The 25,576-nt window shown below is 44.3% G+C and overlaps 1 protein-coding gene across 7 annotated transcripts in view; it reads right to left on the bottom strand.

Moving 5' to 3' along the window:
- The window catches only part of PUM2 (pumilio RNA binding family member 2), a 427,826-nt gene that overhangs the window by 168,318 nt on the left and 233,932 nt on the right, over positions 1-25,576 (bottom strand). For all 7 annotated transcript variants that reach the window (XM_029595976.1, XM_029595973.1, XM_029595975.1 and 4 more), the window contains one exon: positions 19,231-19,374. In XM_029595976.1, coding sequence (XP_029451836.1) covers positions 19,231-19,374 — 144 coding nt within the window. The remainder of the gene's footprint in view (positions 1-19,230; positions 19,375-25,576) is intronic.

Below are 25,576 nucleotides of genomic sequence, written 5' to 3' on the forward strand. Positions count from 1 at the left end.
AACCGTTTCCATTTGTAGGAATAATTCTTTCTAGTGGAAGGTTTACGTGAAGCTATCAGCACTTGAGATGTAGTGGTTGGAAGGTTGAGTGGTTGTAAGATCAAGCTTTCAACATCCATGCTGTCAGGGATAGGGATTGAAGGTTGGGATGGCGCAACCGACCCTGATCCTGAGTTATGAGACTGGGAGCTACTCCCAGGCGAATTGGATCCCTGACAGAGGTCTAGCAGTGTGGGAAACTATACCTGCCGAGGCCAGTATGGGGCTATGAGTATCATGGTCCCTTTGTCCTGTTGCAGCTTCACTAGAGTTTTGGTTATGAGCGGTATCGGTGGATACGCGTATAACAGGCCTGAGTTCCAATGGCGAGCAAAGGCGTCCTTTGGTAGGCTGTTCTCCTGTCGTAGCAGTGAGCAGTAATTGTTCACTTTGTAGTTCAGCTGGGATGCAAAGAGATCTATTGTTGGTTGACCCCAGCGTTGGAAGATCTTGGTTGCTATCGTTGGATCCAAGGACCACTCGTGTGGTTGGAACTGACGACTGAGGCGATCAGCTATTATGTTACGGATGCCTGCCAGGTAAGTGGCTCGTAGAAGAATGAAATGTGCTAGGGCCCAGTCCCAAATCTGAGCTGCTTCTTGGCAAAGGAGGTAGGAACCTGTCCCTCCTTGTTTGTTGATGTACCACATATGGCTACTGTGTTGTCTGTCTGAATCAGCACAGTCTTGTGTGAAAGGCAGTCCTTGAACGCATGTAGCGCATAACGTATAGCTCGAAGCTCTAGGAAATTTATTTGAAAAGAGGCTTCTGTTTTTGTCCACGTCCCCATGGTTTTCAGATGACCAATGTGCGCTCCCCAGCCTAAGGTGGATGCATCTGTAGTTAATGTTACTTGTGGAACTGGTTGCTGGAAAGGCAGACCTTTGAGCAAGTTGTTCATTGATGTCCACCAGAGGAGGGAGGAACGCAGTTCCTGCGTTATCTGAATGCGAGTGGACAATGGTTGAATGGCTTGAATCCACTGAGATTTGAGTGTCCATTGCATTAGTCGCATGGTCAATCTGGCCATGGGAGTGACGTGAACTGTGGAGGCCATGTGTCCGAGTAGGGTGAGGCACTGATAAGCTGTGACTAGAGATTGGCTTCGGAGAGAGTGTGCCAGGAGAACGAGTGTTTGAGCCTGGTCTCTTGGCAGAAAAGCTCTTGCTATGACTGTGTTTAGATCGGCACCTATGAAGTGTAACAGGTGAGATGGTGTGAATTGGGATTTCTGGTAGTTGATAAGAAATCCCAAGGAGTGAAGCAAATTGACTGTGAGCTTGAGGGAGTTGAGAGCTCCTTCCTGTGTCTGACTCCTGATGAGCCAATCGTCCAGATAAGGGAATATATGCACCCTTTGTTTGTGAAGATGTGCCACCGCTACTGCCAGACACTTTGTGAACACTCGAGGTGCTGAGGCTAGGCCGAATGGGAGCACTCGGTATTGAAAGTGTTGTCCTTCGACCAGAAATCGCAAATACTGTCGATGAGGAGGAAAGATGGGAATGTGAGCGTAGGTGTCTTGAAGATCCAGAGAGCAGAGCCAATCCCCTCTTTGAAGAAGAGGTAGCATGGTGCCTAATGATACCATCCTGAATTTCTCTTTTTTTAGAAATTTGTTGATATTTCTGAGATCTAGGATGGGACGGAGGCCTCCGGTTTTCTTTGGAATGAGGAAATACCGGGAGTAGAATCCTCTGCCCTGCTGAGGCCTGGGAACTAGTTCTATGGCCCTGGCTCTCAGAAGGGTGGATAATTCTGCTTGTAGGAGTTTGGAATGGTGGTTCACTGTCCAAGATGAGATAGGTGGAGTTTATTCTGGTACAGTGAGAAAGTCCAATCGGTAGCCGTGAGCTGTTATGGAAAGTACCCATTGGTCTGTGGTTATGGAGGTCCAGGTGTGATGGAAAAAGGTTACACCACCTCCTACGGGCAGGTGTGGGAGTGGGTTGGCTGCTGCTCTCTGATTTATTTCAAAAACCTGATGTTGAGGCAGTTTGAGGAGGAGGTTGAGGCCTTGCAGGCCTTTGCCGAGCCTGAGGACGCTGAGCTGGGCGAGATGGTCTTGCCCGGGTTGATGGGGGATAGTAGCGGTGTTGGCGGTAGTAAGGGCGCCTTATATCCCTTCTAGGAGGTCTTCTGACCGGGGGTTGAGTGTCCTGAGGCAGTAAGGAGAGTTGCTTGAGTGTCTCAGTGTGATCTTTAATAGTTGCCACCGCTTCTTTAACCTTGTCGCCAAACAGGTTATCCCCCAAACAGGGAAGGTCGGCTAGTCTCTCCTGTACTTCTGGCCGGAGATCGGATGCCTTAAGCCAGGCCCATCTACGTGCTGTTATTCCAGAAGCCGAGAGGCGTGCTGCAGTTTCAAAACTGTTGTAGGTAGCTCTGACTTCATGTTTGCCTGCCTCTAGGCCTTTATGAACCAGTTGATGGAAGGGTTCCTGATATTGATCAGGAAGTATGAGTACCAGGTCCTGGACTTGTTTCCAAAGATTTCTTTGGTACTGGTTCATAAACAGTTGGTAAGATGCAATCCGGGATACCAACATAGAGCCTTGGAAAACTTTACGACCCAAGTTGTCCATGAACCTGTTGTCTTTTCCAGGTGGTGTAGAGGCATGAGACTTCAATCTTTTAGCCTTTTTCTAGGCCGACTCCACTACCACTGACTGGTGGGGTAGCTGGGTCTTTTGAAATCCAGGGATTGGTTGGACTAAATAGGTTTACCGCTGCTAGTGAACCAGGATGTTCCCATATTCGGTACATGGGTTCTTGTAATACCTCAAGTACTGACACAGCCAAAATCTCCTTGGCAGGATCTACGAATTGTAGGACTTCCAGTGTCTTGTCTGGAATCCACCTCTGCATGCAACTGGAAAGGAATGGTGTCCGCCATGTCCTTCACGAAGTTTGAGAAAGATAAATCTTCCGGAGGAGACTTTCTACGGTCCTCAGGAGGAGATGGTTCAGACAGTATGTCTTCTTCTGAGGAGTACTCCGAGTCTGTATCTGTGCCTGTATCTTTTGGGGACCTCAGTGGAATTGGCCCCAGCGGTGTGTCTCTCGGCCTTGGTGGTAGTAAAGGAGACCGAGGCTGATGAGGCCTGGGAACTCCTGAGGGTCCTGGAACAGATTCTTCATCGATATCTCTGGGTTTCCTCGAGATTGCATAGAGCAAAGTGTCCAGTTTATTCATCAGTGGTTGAAGAACCGTGAAATCTGAAGATGGCACCAATGGAGTCACCGGTGGAATCGGTGAAGGCATCGGGCGCGGCATCGATGGCGATGGATCCAAAGGCATCGGAGCTGGTGTCGATGCCGACATCGGTGTCGATGGCTGGCATGGTACCGCACTGAGCAGAGCTTGTAGCACTGCTTGACGGATGTACTCGTCAAGTTCCGCCCGCATAGCTGATGGTATCAGAGCAGCTAAGGGGGGAGGCGGCGATGGCGATACCAATACCTCCTCAGAGCCCTGAGGAGGTATGGTGCCCGGCACCGATAGCGGTGGGGATCGCCCTGGTATCGTAGGCCTCGGAGCCTCCGCGCTCGTCCGAGCTTTCTTAGCGGAGGAGGCCGCATCCTTCGATGGCTCAGCGGGCACCGGTTCGATGGCGTGCTGGCGTCGATGCCGATGCTTCTCTTTATGTTTTTCGCTGCCAGAGGTGGACGCCTTTGACGATGGCGAGGGGGAGGGAGTAGAAGAGTCTCCTGCCTCACCTGGAAGTCGTCGTTTCCGTACAACTTGCCGTATCGATCCAGACGGCGATGCCGATGGGAGCAATTGAATTTTGAAGAGGTGCTCCATCTTCTCCATCCGGAGCAGACGTCCCTTTGATGTCATCTCGGCACAAACTACAAGACTTGACGTCGTGCTTCTCGCCGAGGCAAAGAACACATTCTTGGTGTGGGTCCGTAATGGACATGTTTCTCGCACAATTCGGGCATTTTTTAAAACCCGAGGCCATTTCTGCCGGGCAGCTGTCGACGGCAAGGGCCAGAAAAACAGTATGGAACCGCGAAAATCACGGGGGGAAAAAAACTTACCGCGATGGAACGGAAGGGAGACCCTTGCGGCGGAAAATTTTTTCCGAACTTTTTTCTAAAGTTTTATGTGTGGTGAAAAACCACAGGACTCCAGATTAACCGCGAGGCTAACGGCTCCGCGGAAAAAAGAAGACTGAAGGGCATGCTCAGTAGGCACTCTGGTGCCAGTCAAAAGTTTCATAGAAACTTTGATAGAAGTTTTTCCGTATAGGGCTCCATTACTGATGTCACCCATATGTGAGGACTAGCATCCTGCTTGTCCTGGGATAATAGAAAAAACTGAAAGGTGCAGCTGCAAAGGTTAAAAGTGTTCAACAGGCATGGACGTTGTTTAAAAATACAATCCTAGAGGCGCAGTCCGTATGTATTCCACACATTAAGAAAGGTGGAAGGAAGGCAAAACGATTACCATCATGGTTAAAAGGTGAGGTGAAAGAGGCTATTTTAGCCAAAAGAGCATCCTTCAAAAATTGGAAAAGGATTCATCTGAAGAAATAGGATAAAACATAAGCATTGTCGAGTTAAGTGTAAAACATTGATAAGACAGGCAAAGAGAATTTGAAATGAAGTTGGCCATAGAGGCAAAAACTCAAAAACTTTTTTAAATATATCCGAAGCAAGAAACCTGTGAGGGAGTAGGTTGGACCATTAGATGACAGAGGGGTTAAAGGGGCTCTTAGGGAAGATAAGGCCATTGTAGAAAGACTAAATGAATTCTTTGCTTCCCTGTTTACTAATGAGGATGTTGGGGAGATACCAGTTCCGGAGATGGTTTTCAGGAGTGATGAGTCAGACGAACTGAACGAAATCACTGTGAACGTGGAAGATGTAGTAGGCCAGATTGACAAACTAAAGAGTAGCAAATCACCTGGACTGGATGGTATGCATCCTAGGGTACTGAAGGAACTCAAAAATGAAATTTCTGATCTATTAGTTAAAATCTGTAACCTAACATTAAAATCATCTATTGTACCTGAAGACTGGAGGGTGGCCAATGTAACCTCAATATTTAAAAAAGGATCCAGGGGTGAACCGGGTAACTATAGACCAGTGAGCCTGACTTCAGTGCTCGGAAAAATAGTGGAAACTATTCTCAAGATGCATTTGACACGGTCAATCACTCCCTTCTCATCAACCAACTAACAGCCATAGGTATCTCAGGCACTGTCCTCTCATGGTTCAGAACCTTCCTCAGCAACAGAGGATACAAGGTTAAGATTCATAACAAAGAATCCTCACTTTACCCCGCGTCAGTAGGAGTCCCCCAGGGTTCATCCTTGTCTCCTACCTTGTTTAATATTTATCTGTTACCCTTATGTCAACTTCTCACTGACCTCAATCTCAAACATTTCCTCTACGCTGATGATATTCAGGTCCTGATCCCCATCAAGGAGTCTCTCGCGAAAACACTGTCTCACTGGGAAACATGCCTCCAAAATATCAAACAGCTTCTCACAAGCCTCAACCTGGTACTAAATTCATCAAAAACGGAACTTCTACTCATCACACCAGAAAACAGTTCCTTCACACCCACTCATCCAGCCATTCCAAATACTACACAAGTGAGAGACCTAGGAGTTCTAATTGACAATCACCTGAACCTGAAAGCTACCATCAACAAAACCACCAGAGACTGCTTTTAAAAACTCCAAGTGCTGAAAAGAATAAGACCTCTGTTCCACACACATGACTTTAGAACGATTCTACAATCAATCATCTTTGCTAAGCTGGACTATTGTAACACCATCTTGCTTGGTCTCCCCTCATCACACACCAAACCACTGCAAATGGTCCAAAATGCCTCCGCCCGTATGCTCACTAACACCAGGAGAAGAGAACATATAACCCCTATCTTGATGGGCCTCCACTGGTTGCCCATCCACTTCAGAATAATCTACAAGGCCATTCTCACCATATTCAAAAACATCCATCAACTAGCCCCAATTGATCTTCATATCCCCCTCCGATTACACAACTCAAGACCGACAAGAGATGCTTACAAAGGATCACTTCAAGTACCTCCAGCCAAAACTACCAGACACATTACGCTAAGAGATCGGGCCTTCTCCACAGCCGGTCCTACCTTATGGAACTCCATCCCCCCAGATCTTAGAATGGAACCCAGCATCTCAACCTTCAAGAAAAGACTTAAGACCTGGCTGTTTACGCAGGCCTTTCCTAACTCCAACATTATTTAACTCCCAACTATCAACACACATCGCCAGCAATATCATCAATAGCCACCTCTTACAATGTTATTATATGTAATTATCTGATCTTCATTTTCCTTCTTACTCCAAGTTCTATATTTCCTTGTTACATGTAACTGCTTTTTCTGCACTATTGTTCACGTTGTTAAGTTTATTATAATTTGCACTCCTGTTTCTTGTGAACCAGCATGATGGGACTATCGTCTTGAATGTTGGTATATAAAAAACTTAAATAAATAAATAAAATAAAAAATAAATAAAAATCTTAGAGCATATAGAAAGACATGGTTTAATGGAAAACAGTCAACATGGATTTACCTAAGGAAAGTCTTGCCTAACAAATCTACTTCATTTTTTTTGAAGGGGTTAATAAACATGTGGATAAAGGTGAACCAGTAGATGTAGTGTATTTGGATTTTCAGAAGGCATTTGACAAAGTCCCTCATGAGAAGCTTCTAAGAAAACTAAAAAGTCATAGGATAGGAGGCGATGTCCTTTCATGGATTACAAACTGGTTAAAAGACAGGAAACAGAGTAGGATTAAATGGTCAATTTTCTCAGTGGAAAAGGGTAAACAGTGGAGTGCCTCAGGAATCTGTACTTGGACTGGTGCTTTTCAATATATATATAAATGATCTGGAAAGGAATACGACGAGTGAGGTTATCAAATTTGTGCATGATACAAAATTATTCATTAATAATTTTATATTCATTAATAATTCATCAATTATACATTACAGGAGGACCTTGGAAGATTGGGCATTCAAATGGCAGATGAAATTTGATGTGGACAAGTGCAAGGTGTTGCATTTAGGGAAAAATAACCCTTGCTGTAGTTATCGATGTTAGGTTCCATATTAGGAGCCTCCACCCAGGAAAAAGATCTAGGCATCATAGTGGATAATACTATAAAATCGTCGGCTCAGTGTCCTGCAGCAGTCAAAAAAGCAAACAATGTTAGGAATTATTAGGAAGGGAATGGTTAATAAAACGGAAAATGTCATAATGCCTCTGTATCGCTCCATGGTGAGACCGCACCTTGAATATGGTGTAAAATTCTGGTCACCGCATCTCAAAAAAGATATAGTTGCAATGGAGAAGGTACAGAGAAGGGCAACCAAAATGATAAAGGGGATGGAACAGCTCCCCTATGAGGAAAGGCTGAAGAGGTTAGGGCTGTTCAGCTTGGAGAAGAGGCGGCTGAGGGGGGATATGATGGAGGTCTTTAAGATCATGAGAGGTCTTGAACGAGTAGATGTGAATCGGTTATTTACACTTTCAAATAATAGAAGGATTAGGGGGCATTCCATAAAGTTAGCAAGTAGCACATTTAAGACTAATCTGAGAAAATTCTTTTTCACTCAACGCACAATAAAGCTCTGGAATTTGTTGCCAGAGGATGTGGTTAGTGCAGTTAGTGTAGCTGGCTTCAAAAAAAGTTTGGATAAGTTCTTGGACAAGAAGTCCATTAACTGCTATTAATCAATTAGGGAATAGCCACTGCTATTAATTGCATCAGTAGCATGGGATCTTCTTAGTGTTTGGGTAATGGCCTGGTTTGGCTTCTGTTGGAAACAGGATGATGGGCTTGATGGAACCTTGGTATGACCCAGCATGGTAATTTCTTATGTTCTTATGGAGATTAAATTAACCAAAATGATGCATAAACACTGTATATCCCCAGAATGTTCAGCTGGCATTATCTAAATATTTAATATAAACAGGCATTTTTATTCCACTTTTATCTCCATCATCTCGGACTCAAGTTAGACTACAGCAACAAAAATTACAATTTTAACACAACACATCCAATCTAATCCATAAATACATAGCATAAACAGTTACAAGGATAGTACATTTTCTTATAATAATCTACCCACTACCCCTATTCTCTAGTACTATTGATGATCTTGCAAGTACTGCATATGTTTTTGTGTTTAGTTTAATTTTAAATATGTATATTTTAATCCTTCTTGTACTCCACCATGAGAGATGTGCAGATAATAAATGTTTTACAATAAATAAATAAAATATCGAACCGTATCACCTACTTTCAAATCTAACCTCAACTAGAACCCTCTGCTGTTCAGTACTAAGCAGACACCAGTAAACAAATCTCTATGGGCCAAGAAATTTATTAAATAACCAAGTCATAATGTCCTTCTGAAAATGAAGATAATTAGTTTCAGTTCTCAGATCTATTGGCAGTGCAGTTCACAACTGTGGGGCTTTTCCATGTTAATATCTTTACCTTGAGCTAGTAAGCTTCAGTTTTTGAGAAGTGGATAGAGCCAACCAGCAATGCTGACTAGATAGAAGAGGACCCCGGGGAAGATATTTGACCATATGGCACACAATATAACCAGGGGCACATCCCTTTAATATTCTAAATGTAATAGTGAGGATTTTGAAATAAACTGGAGAAATTACTTATCTGATAATTTTGTTTTCCTTAGTGTAGACAGATGGACTCAGGACCAGTGGGTTGTGTGTTTCTCTGCTAGCAGATGGGAGACAGAGTCAGTTTCAAAGCTGATAACACCCTAGATATACCCCTGCAGTGACCTCAGCTCTTCAGTATTCTCTTCGAAAAACTATTGTGGACATATATATCGAAGAACTTGATTAGAATTTGGATACTTGATTAAACCCTTTGTTAACAAAACTTGATTAAAAACTGGAGACCGCCAGTGTACTTGACCAACATAAGCATCAAAACCAGCCATACTGTGAATGCCCTGAACTAGGGGTAGAGCACCGGCTTACTCGTAATTCATATGGAAGCGAGGAACGCCTCATAGGCAATTCCTTGGCATTTCTCCTGGGCAGCCGTGGGCGGGATGCTGAGTCCATCTGTCTACACTAAGGAAAACAAAATTATCAGGTACATAATTTCTCCATTTCCTAGCATGTACCAGATGGACTCAGGACCAGTGGAAAGCTACTTCCAAACGGGGCAAGAGACTGCCCAAGGTCCAGTTAGCACTGCCCTTGCAAAGGCTACGTCCTCCTGAGCCTGGACGTTCAGGCAGTAGAACCTGGCGAAGGTATGCAGGGAAGACCACGTCGCTGCTCGACAGATGTTGGCGGGCAACAGTAGCTTAGCCTCCACCCAGGATACTGACTGGGCCCTAGTAGGATGAGCTTTGACCTGAGGTGCAAAGGTTTCCCTGCCTCTATGTAAGCTGCCTTGATTACTTATTTATTAAGTTTTTTATAGTCACTAAGACAAGCCATCGTAATGGTTACTTCCTTAATCCAGCGAGCTATAGTAGCTTGCAAAGCCGCTTCGCCCTGTTTCTTCCTGCCATGAAGAATAAACAAGCGATTTGCCTTGCGCACCGGTTCAGAGTGCTCCAGGGACCGCACTAGGAGTCTGCCAACATTTAGATGGCGAAGGCAGGGCTGGGGGAGCGAGGCCCCCCCCCCCCCCAAGTTGGGGTTTAACCCGGGCAGGAACCGGTGCTGACTGTGCCTGAACAAAGGTTTGGAGGCCCTGAAAAAATGCCAACCAACAGAAGGCCACCGGGTCCATATTTGTCCCAGGGGGAACCGGGGTAGGGGCCACTAAATTGCCCTCTCCCAGGGAGGATGTCATCCTGGAATTGCTCAAGTCCAGGGAGTTATTGGCTAAGGTTGCGGCTGACCTGTCCTCCGACTGGGATGGGCCGGGTTTGGAAAATTTTTGAGAATCCAGCCCTCCCTGGGCCTCCTCACAGTGCTGACACAGGCAGGATTCCAGGTCAGACTGTGCGGCTCTAATATTGCAGGCCGCGCTGAGAGAGTGTCACCTGAGCTTCTTTGCTGCCGGGTCACAGCCTGTGTGGTTTGTGCATTTAGCAGGTTACTGCCTATCAGGCGTGCACCAACTCGCCTCTGAGCGCATATGTCTCTCGGTTGTGCACGAAGTTATGAGTGTGGTTATGCGTGACGTGCGCATATTTACACGCATGTTAGGCGCACAGGCTGGCCTGCACCATGCGTACCAACAAGCCGAAGGGGGAAAATGGCGCCGCACCAAACTGCACGCAATATGGTGCTGTCGCGGGTCGCCACGTGGAGAGTCGACAGAGCCGAAAATGGGGCCTGGCTCAACCCGCTCGGAACCCCCCATTCCTCGCCCAAACAGAGATCAGGAACAAAGTCTTTACGGCGTGCCGAGCAAGGAGACTGGAGGAAAGACTTACCCAAGCCCTTCCACATTTCTGGATCGGAGGAGTTATCTACTTACCTGGTCTCAGCGCTTACCGGCTGAGTACAGAGACAGTCTCTGGCGGGAGAGGGTTTTGGCCTTCACCGCCACGCTCGGCTTCTGCACTTGCTGCTTTTCAGCTGCTTCAGCAGCTAAGTCCATGCTGGGAACCGGCTACCAGACCAAGGCACACCTCTGAGGGATCTCAGATATCGCCTCAGGAATTCTCAACTGGGGGAAGAACCCTTAGGTATTACTGCAGGAGAGCGGGTTCGAACTTCCTTTAAACTGAAGGTAAACATTTTCTCTCTTTGTATTAGTGCTGTAATCCCGCTAACACCGTGCTAGTGTGGGGATAGCATCCGCATTTGCTAAGAGACGGAGAGATACTGAAGAGCTGAGGTCACTGCAGGGGTATATCTAGGGTGACATCAGCTTTGAAAACTGTCTCCCGTCTGCTAGCAGAGGAACACAGTCTTCTAGTCCTGAGTCCATCTGGCTGCAAGCTAGGAAAATGCAATTTAATCAGCAGACAATGCAAAGCAAGCAATATTTGGTGTAATTTTGTCCAATCCCTTCCACTCTGTAACGATCTTGACAACTGTATTTTGGACTAACCAACTGAGCCTGCATAAGTCCCAGATAAACTGCATTGCAATAGTCAAGCTGAGCGAAACACAGACTGAATCACATATTTAAGGTCTGGTAGACATAAGCATGTTTGTAATTGTCTAAGAAGACTTGTTAACCAAAAGTTAACAAGTCTTCTTCACCACTGCATTAACTTGATCCACCATTGATGAAGAAGAGTCCAGAATGATCCCCAAGCTGCAAGCATTCAGTCACCTTGGCACCACCCAGCAATTAGCACAAATTGGAAGCAGGCAAATCTGTTTTACCTACCAATAAAAATGTAGTTTCATCCAATTTAAATTTTAACTAACTTACCTACATTCAAATCACACAAAATATAGCATTAAAAATCTACGTATATTCAAAGGAATTAATCAATGAAAAAAAGATTTGATCACCTGCTGCATAACTAATTGATGAAATCTAAGTTTCTAATGATGGCACCCAATGATTGCAAGAAAACATTTAGGAGAACAGGAAACGAAGGGGACTCTTGTCAGTCCCCTACATCTTAAAGACCATGGCTCCAAGAAACTAGAGCCCAAGTTAACCTTTAGTTGCCTGATTATAAAATAAAGTGGGAAACCACCTGGCCACTGAGTCACCACGTACTAGATGACTCAATCTTACGTAAAAACTCATGATCAACCAGATCAAATGCAGCCAAGAGATCCAGTTGTGTGAGGAAACCCTGACCCCATTTATCCAAAACTAATCTAGCTATTCTAAGACAGCTAACAGCACCATATCAGTGCTAAAGCCTTTCCTGAAACAGACTCTGAAAAATTCAACAAAAAATGAGCCTCCATGAACTCTTGGAGATGATCATCCATGATGTATTCATTTACTCTGGCCACAAACGAAAGATTAGCTATGTACTTTTTGTTGACACTTTTTAGGGCAGATTCAATCACCACAGATTGGTACAACTGGACTTGGCTAAATCCTGGAAATTTTTTTTTAAATGCATTTGGTATCCATCTTTTCAAAAGGAGGTACAGTGAGCCTCATATTGACTTCTGCACATCCTAAAGGAGATGGTGGAGGGGCTCTGCCACTGATTTCTTGGGGATATTTAGATACCAGGAGAAGCCAAGAAATTGTGTTCCAAGCTCACACTTATCTTTAAATTTAAAAGAATAATCCCAGCCATTCTCTGTATAAAATATATGAAAAAGTTACTTTGGAGGGGCTCTACTCTTTGCTTAAGAAGGGTCATCAGAAAAATGTCTTTCTTCAGAAGATTCTCCAGACCTACAAGTTGGAAACCAAGCCTCTTCAAATTCAGATTCTAAGATTAAAACTGTGCCTATATTCTGGGAAGATATCTACCATAGGTCCAATATCTCAGCAGGTTTTCCAGATGACTACTGGCACTGGGGACAAAGGAGACTGAAGAGTTGGAGAGACTTCTTTCTTTAAAGCTGTCATACTTCTACTTGGCATTGATGCAGTCTCAGAACTGAAATATCAAGCCATAGAACTCAATTCAAAGACTGATTCAGTGAGTAAGAAGATGGTGTCTGAGCACTCCGTGCTGGCATCTAGAACTGAGGTGTTGAGAGTAAGCGTCAAGGATCCTCTTGTCTTATGTTTCTCTCAATCATTGCTGAAGTCCACATTGGCATGACCTCAAGCAGGAGAAGTTTAGTTCTCCCCAGTATCTGGAGCAGACGTATCAGTCAAATGTCTCAATATTTGCAATCTGCCACAGCTGAGTCTCAGTCTATCAGGCTGAGCTTACCTTCTAGCTTAACCTCTTAGAAGAGCACGTAGCAATCATTTCTTTGAACAGTACTTTGTGCCAAGTTTTCAAAGCTCCAAGCCCAGTCTAGAGGAGTTCTTCTTAGGTGCCAAGTGGTAGGAGCAGCAAGGCTCTCTGCTCCTGGACCTATATTTTGATATTGCTCCATCAGTGCAGCTCTCTAGGCTTTTATTTAGTTATGAATTTCACCTTTTACAACTGAAAAAACATCTTGATGAAGAAAAGGAAAATATGCTAGAAAATAATTCCATGCAAGGATACTTATTGCTTAGCCCACTAGAAATGTGGATCAAGGAACTGAAACCTTGAAGTAGGGAAAATGAAAGAAAAAGAAAAGAAAACTTGTAATAGGAAGAATCATAGGCTCTTCAAATCTTGTATTATATCAAGTCAGCTTTGTCAAATGTCCCCTCAATGACCTTCTGGTTTCCTAGCGTGTAAAAAAACTGGTCAAGCTCAAATATATATCATACGGCTGACATTTTTATTAAGCACTTGGCAATGAAAACATAATATGAGATCAGAATCAAGAGATGGAGCTACTTGTTATATTTCAACAGCAGCAAAATAAGGGAAAGTACACAATATATAGTATGTTGATTAATAAAGTTACTTACAAACACTTTACAATAATTTTATTTTATCAAAAAGACATGTATGTAATCACCTATTTTAACAAATACAATATTTGTACCGCTGGAAGTGTCAAACCTAGTATACCCGTATTATAAAAAAACACATAATACCTACACATACATACTCATATCAACCCTAAACCCACATGTAAAGCTAAAAAATAATAAAAAATACTGGTGTAGATGCTGAAGAGCGTCAGAAAATGTAGAGGAGAATGGAACCAGACCACAATTTTTTCAAAGAAGCTATAGTCTTCAAATTCTTCTATATATGTTCACAGAGAATAACACTCGCAGATATATATAGCTGTCTTCCTTTCTCCCTTTTATACAACACAGTCTATAGTCTCCAACACTCCTATTCCCAACAAAGAATTCCTTGTTTCATCCCCACACGCGGGGCTTCTTCTGGGGAAGCGAGACTCTTACCCCAATCTCTAAACAAGAATCATTCTCGAGGTCGCTGCCGAACAGGAGGGATCCCTTAAAGGGCATTCTCGTGAGACGTGTCTTGGAGAAGGAGTCGGCCGACCAACTACGTAGCCAGAGCTGTCTCCTGGCTGCCACTGAGGATGACACCCCCTTGGCCGCCATACGGACTAGGTCGGAGGCTGCGTCAGTGAGGAACGAGAGAGCTGATTCCATCTCTTCTCCCGGGGTGTTGTTCCTAGCCTGTGATAAACAGGAACGCGTCACCACGGTGCAGCAGGTTGCAATTCGTAGGGACATGGCTGCCACCTCAAAGGCTTGTTTCAGAATGGCGTCCATGCGCCGGTCATGTGTATCCTTGAGGGCCGCCCCCCCCTCCACCGGAATGGTGGTGCGCTTCACAATTGCGCTAACTATGACGTCTACCTTGGGGCACACCAGCAGCTCCTTGGTTGCCGGGTCTAAGGGGTACATGCCAGACAAGGCCCGACCCCCTTTGAATGAGGCCTCCGGCGCATTCCATTCCAAATCGATTAGCTGCTGTGCTGCTTGTAGGAGGGGAAAATGGTGAGCCGTTTGGCGCAGGCCCTCTAACAGGGGATTCATTCTAGGTTCCCCTGGGGTGTCATGGCCCGGGATATCCAGTTCCGACAGGCATTGAGAGACCAGGCCTGGGAGATCCTCTTTCAGAAAGAAGCACCTCATGGTCCGATATGGTTCAATCCCCGAGGGCAGTTCTCCCTCCTCGGGGAGCTCGTCGTCTTCCTCAGAACATCTGAATCCCCATAAGTGGGGCTTCCGGGTGGCGAGTGGCCGTGCCTAGGCCTTGAGGGTCCAGGGGCCGGGTTATCCGGTACGTATGGACCCGTTCGGGGAGCAGACTGCATTGAGACAAAGGCATGAATCCCCTTGAACAAGTCCACCCAGGAGAGCGAAGCAGGATCTGGCCTTAGGGGCACCAGGGTCTCTCGGGTTCCCTGGCTGGTCACCGTGGCCTGCTAGGTCCGGGGTGTTCCCTGAGGAACTGGCAAGTACGCTGGGCTGCGACCGGTCCTGGCCTGGAACTCCCAGGGCCTCTTTACATTGGGCACATAGGGAGTCTGCTTCCTCGCTCTGTGTAGCTCTGAGGTTGCATGCTGAGCAGAGGCTTAGAGCTCTTATGCCTGAGTCTGCGGGTGCTGGCTCTGCTGACGCATGGGCTCTCTTACGCTCCATCTTGTCTGTTATCTCCCCCCAGCTGGCGTCTGCGCTTTGTAATATGCGCGAAAGATGTGCGCCTACCAATATGCCTTATCCACGTGCGCTTATCGGCTGGCGCCTATGAACGTGCCTAGCAACGGGCGCCTATCAACGGGCGCCTATCAACGGGCGCCTATCAACGGGCGCCTATCAACGGGCGCCTATCAACGGGCGCCTATCAACGGGCGTGCGCTGTTCAACATGAATCAAGGTGCCTCTATCGAATATGCGCCCAAGCATTTTCGGACGCCTAACATATACGCCCTTCGCCTGTGCACTCAGTCTGGCCTGAGCGCTAGTGCGCAGCTTCGAACCAGGGCAAAAGGCGATGGCGAGCAGGCAGGCAAAATGGCGACCTCCTTGGCGGGTTGCCACGTAGGCAGACTCCGCTAATCCTCGGTTCCTCGGAGACCAACAAGTAAAGATGTACGCCTTACCTTGTCTTCGGCGCTTCCCGGCTGCGACCCGGGCGGTCTCCGGCTGCGGGGGAGAGGGTGATTACCGTCACCGCCGTGCTCGAGGAAGTGCACCCGCTGCCTCTAGGCCGCGCCCAAACTCATCTCGCTCGGGGGCCAAGTCCGCGCCGGGACCGAGGCTGCCTCTAAGCCGCGCCCGAGCCCTTCTCACTCGGGGGCTAGGTCCCTGCCGCGAGGCGGCCACCGGACCGAGGCTCTTACCTCCGAGGGACCACGGAAATCACCTCGGGAAACTCAACTGGGGGAGGGACCAAATGGTATCACCGCAGGAGTGCGGGGCTAGTCTTCAGGTAGGTTTCTTCTATGAATTTAGTCTAGAATTTGGAAAAACGCTCAGCGAGCGTGAGGTAGCTCCAAACTGCTTTGGAGACGGAAATTACTGAATTGCTGCACTTCCTGCGGGGGTATATGTACCCGTGCTGATGTCAGATCCGTCTCCAACTGCCAGCACGAGCACACTATACCCACTTGTTTTGAGTCCATCTGCTACACGCTAGGAAAGCTTCCTTATCATAACTGTCTGTAATCAGTACAACCACCCCATCTCCCTTATCAGCAGGAACAACAACAAATGAGGAATCCTCTCGCAAGGTAGTAATAGCAGCCAGTTCTTGTATTGTCAAATTAAAAAATAATCTTTCTGGTCCAATATGTCCAAGTATGTTTGAAAAGCCTGAATTAAAGGGTCCAGAGGGACTGGTGGGATTCATTTCGATGGTTTATATAATTTAGATTTAACACACATTAGCACTTGAGCCAAAAAAGTGTGATTTTATGCAAGTGTCTACAAAATTTGAATACATCAACATGAGTATCAAAAGAATATCTACTCGTGGGTACAAACGAAAAGCCTTTATTCAAAACGGACATCATAGCTGGAGTTAAAACCTTAGAAGACAAATTGAATACTGCCTGTTCCTTCAAAAAGGAGTCATTATGTGCATCAAATGTATGATGCGGGCTAACATGCCTATCTATTGGCATAAGTTGTAATTGTCCTGAGGTAGAGTACCCTCTTTGCATTTGAGTGTTTCATTTCCCTGTCGAACTTCAAGAATGAAGCCCTAAAAAATGGGGTATTAAACTTACCATTTGTATTCTGACTGGATACTCTCAAAAAAACAACTGGATGGAATGAAACCTGTTTACCCCCATCAGTAAATGGTCTAGAGGATGCATCATCAGATGAATTATCAGAAGATGAAAAATCAGCTTTTTGCCACAACTTGATATACTTAGTATATTGCCAGAAATTTCTCTTTAGTACTGCATAGTTTTACGCAGGTCTAGATAAAATGTTTAGCCCTAGAAAAAGAGTATGTCGAATGCAAATCTACAGTCACAGAATACAGTTTTGGTCTGGGGGCGGGGCGGGGGGGATACAAACATTGCGAAAAGGTAAGTTCTATTAGTATTCTCTACAGAGAATACCACTATTGTCTGAGAAACAACCCAATATAGCTCAGCAAGAAGTTAGGTATAATGTCAATATTTGTGCCCAGACTTTGAGTCAATGTAGGCAATTAACAAGTTGTTAAATGTATTATATCATCGCTATTATATGCTCCAACCTGGAGCCAAACCTGATTCCATGTAGCAATTAATCTGTCAGATCTGAACCATCTGCAGACAGGGTTGCCTCTTCTAGTCCCGAAACTTGGGCCTTGGTTTTCTTCCCAACAAACAAGAAAAAGCTTTAATAATCAGCAGAGCAGCCCTGTCACAAGTCCTTAAAATTTCCTGAAAGCACTTTTTAAAAATTTTTTTTAGAAGATCTACTGGAGATGTTAAGGGCACATTGGGAAAATAAATAAAAAAAAATTCAGGAATCTACCATTATTTTTCAGATGGTTGAGTTTACAATAAGCTACACCCTTATCCAGGATCAGTCCCAACTGGACTGAAGATATGTGGTTAACCTATTGTTCCAGATGGTCAATTCTCCCTGTTGTTCCATCTATGTACCATTTTGGACATGAACTCTCACATTAATATCTGCAGTAATGAGCTCTTTAGACTTTCAATGCCAATGGAGTTTCAGTGGAGTTTTGCATAAAAGTGAAGATGTCCTGAAGTCTCAATATTAAAAGATGGATGGTCCTTGGTGACATCTTTCAGCAGATACAACATTAAAGGACATCATCCTATTTAAAATATTTATATTCTACTCATATCCAGCAGTTCATGTTAGATTACATAACATACACATTAAGAAGGAAAAATAAAGACAAACCAAAGACTATAGCAAAGCAACTACATATGGAAAAATCTGTAATGAAAACGTGCCTTAGCATATAATCAAAAAAAAATTACCACTATTGTCTGAGAAACAACCCAATATAGCTCAGCAAGAAGTTAGGTATAATGTCAATATTTGTGCCCAGACTTTGAGTCAATGTAGGCAATTAACAAGTTGTTAAATGTATTATATCATCGCTATTATATGCTCCAACCTGGAGCCAAACCTGATTCCATGTAGCAGAAAACTTCACCAAAATCCTGCTTAAAAAAAAAAAAAAAAAAGCTTTTAACACTTTCTGAAGCATTCAAGTACATGCCATAAGCAGAAGATACTCCAGAAGCATATTCCATAGAATTGGATCTGCTACAGAAAAAACTCTGTTGTGTGACTTCACCAGGCGAGCTGTTCGAGATGATGGCACTTCCAAAAGGCCAAGATTAGTAGATCACAAAGATCAGAGAAGGATACAGAATCACAATATGGCATTTATCCAAGAAATGCTCTAGCCCCAGACAATGGGTGTAGACCATGATGGCCAGTTATGAACTAAGTCACACCAGAATCAGCACTCAAAGCCACTGGCCTTCTTCTGGGAAATAGTAAGGAAAACAGTCAATGCAAAATGAAAAGATGAAATGTTCCTCAATGAAAAGCATCAGGTAAAGTTGCAGCAGAAGATGCACTAAAGAAAAAAAGCTTGGGGTCTCTTAACCAGGAAAAAGAACAGGCTTAAAAATGGCTGAAAAAGCTAAGATTATTAGTGGGGTAAAACAAAAAAAAATAAGGAACAGAGAGCAAGCTGCAAAAATTCATCAAAGTCCCACTACAGACAAAACAACTAAAGGGCTATGCAATGTGGCATGTACATGGGAAATGAAATAATGCCTTGAAAAGCTTCTCTAGAACTTCTTATGACACTGTCAATGCCATAGTATGATACATCCTCCTTATTCTTGGAGAAAGATAAGTATTATGGATTCTGCCTCCTAATCCACATAGGTTTGTGTAAATTGGAAACAGACCCATAAACATTTGATGCTATACATAGCTCACCATATTTTTTCCTCTATCTTTCTCTTCTCCCCTTTGTCTTTGGTTTCACACTTTTCCTCACTTTGATTTTAGCTACCTTTTCATTGACATTGCCCTTTTGTATCTTCAACCCACAAATCCTCCTTTTCAAGTAGGACAATAGTGTGCTGTGCTAGGAGTCAGGACAATAGTTTTGACAAATACAATGAATGCAATTTACAGAGATGATCAGCACACAATAAGCAATGTATTAACATTTAAATGACATGATCAGAGAAGAGGGTGACTCACCTGCTTGTGCAGCTGCAGAACTGATTAAAACAGGTGTTGAAGCTACTAATCTGACTGGACCTCCAAGGCCAGCTCTCGTTCCAGGGCCTACTACCAAAGCACCAGTTTGATCATAGTAGGCAGTGGGGGCTAGAACCTGATAGCCTGGGTAGTACAAGAGAAATATTTATTGACAACTATTATCCAAAAATAAGTTGGCTAGTTATTTTTCTTGGCATTAAATAATGTCACCAGAGAGAGTCAGAAAACATTTTGGCAATACAGTTGACTGCATAACAGACTTGTAGGTAAAGATCCTCTGAAATATATATATAGCTATTACAAATTAACATGTTCAAAAATTTCATGACAAAGAACGAGGTTCATATTCAAAAGCTATTTAGATGGATAACGCAATATTTATCCGTTTAAATGGCTTTCCCAGACATATTCAGCCTTTATCTGGCTAAATTCTAGCTGGCTAATAAGTTAGGAAGCTAGAATTTAGCCGGATAAGTTAGGGGTCGTCCAAAGGCATAACCGGGAGGAGTTGAGTGAGCTGATTAAGTTAACCAGCTAACTCCAATATTGATAGCTGGATGACTTAGCCAGCTAAGTCTGGTCGAGTCAAAAAGCTGTTCTAAAGTTAGCTGGCTATAGTTAACCAGCTAACTAATTAAGATAGCCAACAAAATTCAATAGTGCAGCTGCACTATTAAATATGCCTCTAAAGTTAGCCGGATAGCTTTATCCGGTTAACTCTGCTATCTGGACTGTGTCTGAATATAGACCTCCACACATCTTTTCAGAATATTTAAACATTCAACACCCATAAACTCTATAAAACATTATATATTTGTACTTACTATTATTTCTATAGTGCTACCTGATATATGGAGTTTTAGTTGATTTTGTGGATAGCTGAAGCTAATACTTATATAGTACAAAACTTTGTATTAAGGATATTCACCACTGACTCAGATTTCTTTTTAGTCAGTCATCTGGGAAGCAATACTAACACCTTGTGACAGGTACATTATATTTCCTAAGGATGACTTTTTTCCTTAGTACTTACATAAAAATTGCTAGTACTAAGAAAAACATTAAATAATTGACTAAGTTATAATGTACAGAATCATTAAGATACTGTTTTTTATTCCTAGTTTTCACTTTATACCATGGGACATTTTAAAGCTCTTCTTCACAAACATGTTTTTAAAAATCCAATCAACTATTTTGTGTCATTCACTACTGTCCATAAAATTAGTTAAAAAAAAAAAAGTAGCTGGATAAAGCAGAGTAGCTTACCTGTAACAGGTGTTCTCCTAGGACAGTAGGATGTTAGTCCTCATATATGGGTGACAGATGGAGATCTGAGACAGAAAATTTATGTCAAAGTTTTTAGAACTTTGACTTGCCACACTGAACATGCTCAGTGTGCCCTATACCACATGTCCACGCAGGGTCCCTCTCTAATCTTATAACAGAATTATATATAAATGAAAAATTAGGAGAAACCCAACTCCACGGGGTGGCAGGTGCATTTTATGAGGACTAACATCCTGCTGTCCTCTGAAAATACGTGTTATAGGTAAGCAACTCAGTTTTCTTAGAGGATAAGCAGGATGGTAAACCTCTCACATGGGTGAATACCTAGCTACAGGCTGTCCCCCCAACATAAAAGAGGGCCAAACACCCAACAATGTGGCAATGGGCGGCTCCATGGTTCTTCAATGCCAATGCCACCGGTTCGGACTTCTTTGACACAAAGAGGCATGCCCATCTTGTCAAGACGACGTCGTCCTTTTGGGGTCATCTGGGCGCATTTGCAGCAACCCCAGGCATTATGCGATGCCCCCAGGCAGAGGATGCATTCATCATGAGGGATCAATGAAGAATGTGGTCCACGGGCACAGAGGGCATCGCTTAAACTCAGACGTGGCCATGACGGGACAAAATAATCGTGAGGCAAGATCAAAATCTATGCCGACGAGTGTTAATGGCCTGCGGGCACTGATGCACCACCGTTGTGGGAAAGACTGCGAAAGGAAGCTTACCAATAAACTTCGAAAATCCTTACTAGGAACACTAGGACAGAGAGGGACCTGGCGTCAAACATAGGTGAAGAAAATCACTTTAAGCAAAAAAGTGAAATGTTTTTCATAAAAAGTCAAAAAGGCCATAAGTGAGTTCACAAACCAAGATGCTGCAGCTCCACGGAAAAAGAGCAACTGAAGAGGAACCCCATGTGGACGCATGGTATAGTGCATGCTCACTGTGGCAAGTCAAAGTTCTAGAAACTTTGAAATAAGTCTTCCGTGTCAGGGCTCCATCTGATGTCACTCGTGTGTGAGGACTACCATCCTGCTTGTCCTCGGAGAAAAATAATATCATATGGTTAACAACTGTATTAAGATGTAAGCTTTCATGACTAGGCAGTTCCTTCCTCAAGCAAGTAAGAAACTTTATCACAACTAATAACTTGCCCCTTAAGACATACGTTATTTATTTATTTAGAAACTTTTATATACCGGTATTAGTGGGGACATCATATTGGTTCACATTCTAACAAAAGGCTTGAAAATACATATCAACAGGGAAGGAGAACTGGGAGGGGGTTAACCAAGGGCAGCATGGAAAGATAGTTTAAAACAAGAACAAGATCAATCCAGGTACCCAATACGAAATTCACACGACATAAAACCCTGAGAGAACGGGCCTTTGACAGCTGGACCTTCTCTCTGGAACTCCATTCCCACGAATCTTCGCCATGAACCTTGCCTCCTTACATTCCGAAAAAGACTTAAAACCTGGCTATTTAAACAAGCCTTCCCAGAACAATCTTAAATCTCATCTCTTCTACTCTAAGAGTGTTCCACTCCGGCACTGTAAATAATTAACCATGATGTTAATCCTACTCAAGTCTTTCTCCCTCTTCTCCTAGTTCTATTACCCTTGTTCATTGTAACTTCATTTCCTATACACGAGTTTCAGTTTTATGTTATCCTGCACCCCTTGTTCAAATGTAAACCGGCATGATGTGATTTTATCATGAATGCCGGTATATAAAAAACTAAATAAATAAATACAGTATAATTAGAGTGATAAAACGTATATACAGTATAATTAGAGCGATAAAACGTTAGAGCGACAAAACTAAAAACTCTACACAACTACCTTACTAGTTTAAAATTATTCTAGCCTGGATAATGTTTTTCTACTTCACACATTTGACAATATAAACAATTATGGTTATTTTATTCCTATTTATATATGAGTGCACTTTTTTTTTATACCATGCAGGTTTGCAGTCACCATAGAATATTAATCTTTAACACAACTAACTAAAATGATAGAAAGCATTTAAAAATTTAAGAAATACTGGAAGTACATGGAAGATAAATCCTGAGGATGGCACATAATCAAGGCATTGCATTATTTTTGTGTAAAAGTGTGAAGAACTGCAAGCTAGCCTGAAGTACTTATTTGTTTGACTTAAGAGACCCATTCACCCCACTGACAATTGTTTTTTTTTTTTATTTTATTTTTTTTAAATAATTTTAAAGGGAAGAGAACTCGATATTGGTTCCTGCTGAATTCTGAGAGATTAAAAGGGACATAAATAGTCAATACCATTTCTTCTTCTCTTTGCTTATTGACTTCAATAAAACCTTTTGTCTTATCTATGTCTTCACTAATTTATAAGCAAGCAACTGATTCAGAGTGCTGCTGCTAGAATTCACTGGCAAACCCCATCATTGGTGCAGCTCCACTGGCTTCCTATCCATTTTAGAATTAAGTTGAAGGCCTTCAATGGATTAGCACCCAATAGTTTTATCTTTACTTGAAAAATCTACCAACCATGTGCCTCTTGAGATCTTCCTCAACTTTTTCTATGCCTTCTCTGCAAAAGATTAGACTAACCGAGTTAAGAGAACACTCATTTTATGTTGCAGGTCCAATGTGCTGGAATGAACTCTCGCTCAAAATTAATTCTGAACCTTTTTTACTGATCTTTAGAAATAAGTTGAAAAGGTTTTTTTTTCATTCGTGTGGCGCCTTTATGGGTTGGCCACTAGATATCACTTGGTCCCTGTAAAAAAAGCGCAGTTGCTTACCTGTAATAGGTGTTCTCCTAGGACAGCAGGATGTTAGTCCTCACATGTGGGTGACATCTGATGGAGCCAGGCATGGAAAACTTTTGTCAAAGTTTCTAGAAGCTTTGACCAGCACACTGAGCATGCCCAGCATGCTGCTATCTGCACGTCCACGCAACGTCCTTCTTCAGTCTCGTAATATAGATGAAAAAATATGAGCAAAAAAATAAAACAAACTGAAAGGAGAACCCAACTCCGTGGGGAGGCGGGCGGAATTCCTGAGGACTACCATCCTGCCTGTCCTAGGACAACACCTGTTACAGGTAAGCAACTGCGCTTTCTCCTAGGACAAGCAGGATGGTAGCCCTCACATGTGGGTGAGTACCAAGCTCCAGACTGTCCCCAGCCACTACAGGGACCACAGCGACCGACTAAAGTGCCAATGGGTACAACAACTGTGGCACCGTGGGCCGAAAAAGGACTGACTGGTTCCCAAAGAGCACAGAATGAAAAGTTGTGTTCAGGACTGGAACAGGTTGCGAAGGACGGATTGACCAAAGGCACTGTCCTGACACCCATCCTTGCCCAAACAGTAATGAGCCGCAAATGTGTGAAGAGAACTCCAGGTTGTGGCCCGCAAATCTTGGCAACGGGGACTACGCGCAAATGAGCTACTGATGCTGCCATGACCCACACAGAGTTAGCCTTTACTCTGCCGGCGAGCAGAAGGCCTGCCTGCTGATAGCAAAACACAATACAATCAGTCAACCAGTTCCACAGGGGCTGCTTACCCACTGCTTTTCCCAGTCTGTAGGGATTAAAAGATACGAAGAGCTGGGTGGACTGTCTATGGCCTGCTGTACGATCCAGAAAGATAGCCAATGTCCTTTTGTGGTCCATGGTATGAAGGGCTCACTCCCCTGAGTGGGAATGAGGCCTGGGGAAGAAGGTGGTTAACACGATGGACTGATTAAGGTGGAAATCTGATACCACCTTGGGAAGGAACTTTGGGTGCATACACAACATTACACAATCATGGAAGAACTTTGTGTATGGTGGGTAGGTCACCAGAGCTTGAAGCTCACTGACCCTACAAGCTGAAGTAATCTCCACCAGGAACAAAACTTTCCAGGTAAAGAACTTCAGGTTGCAAGACTGCAGCGGCTCAAAAGGGGGTTGCATGAACCGTGCCAGGACTACGTTGAGGTGCCAGGCTATGACAGAAGACCGAAGAGGGGGCTTCAGCTGAAGGAGGCCTCATATAAACCGGCCTACCAGCAACACCCCGATGGTATGCACTGACAGCATTCAGGTGGACCCAGACAGAGCTGGTCTGAAGCCCAGACTCAGAGGTGCCACAGGTAGTCCCAACAGCTGAGGAAGGGGGGCAGGAGAAGGGATCCAAGCCATGCCCCGCACACCAAATGGAAAATCCTTTTCACTTCAAGCTGTAGGACAGTGATGGCGAACTCCAGTCCTCGAGTGCCACAAACAGGCCAGGTTTTCAGGATATCCACAATGAATATGCATGAGAGAGATTTGCACGCAATGCTTCCATAGTATGCAAATCTATCTCAAGCATATTCATTGTGGATATCCTGAAACCCTGGCCTGTTTGTGGCCCTCGAGGACTGGTGTTCGCCATCACTGCTGCAGGACTTTCTTGTGGAGGGTTTTCGGGACACCACCAGTACCTGGGAGAGACAGTCTGAGAGCGCCAGAGGCTAAAGGACTATGTGCTCAACATCCAAGCCTTCAAGGCCAATGCTCGGAGGTTTGGATGGCGCAGGGTGCCCTGATTCTGGGAGATGAGATTGGGCGCCATCCCCAGCCAGACGGGGGTCTGCACAAACAAGTCCTGCAGAAGTAGGAACCAGACTTGACGTGGCCAGAAGGGTGCCACCAGGATCATGGTCCTGCCGTCCTGTTGAAGCTTCAGCATAGTCTTCAGCAGGAGTGGCAGAGGGGCGTATGCATATAGCAGGCTTCTCCCCCAGTGGAAGGAAAAGGCAGCGCAGGCCAGATGTCCGTCCCCCCAATAACAGGGAGCAGAACTTGCTCACCTTGTAGTTGTGAGGGGAGGCAAAGAGGTCCACGATCCGGCGTGCCCCAGCTGCGAAACAGCTCGGCCGCCAGCCCCAGGTGGAGGGACCACTTGTGAGGCTGAAAGGAGCAGCTTAAGCGATCCACCAGGACATTCAGATGACCCAATAGGTACGTGGCATGCAGCCACATCTCCTGAGAGAGAGCCCAAGTCCACACTTGCACCG

This window comes from Rhinatrema bivittatum, chromosome 3 (assembly GCF_901001135.1).
Source record: "Rhinatrema bivittatum chromosome 3, aRhiBiv1.1, whole genome shotgun sequence".
NCBI lineage: Eukaryota > Metazoa > Chordata > Amphibia > Gymnophiona > Rhinatrematidae > Rhinatrema > Rhinatrema bivittatum.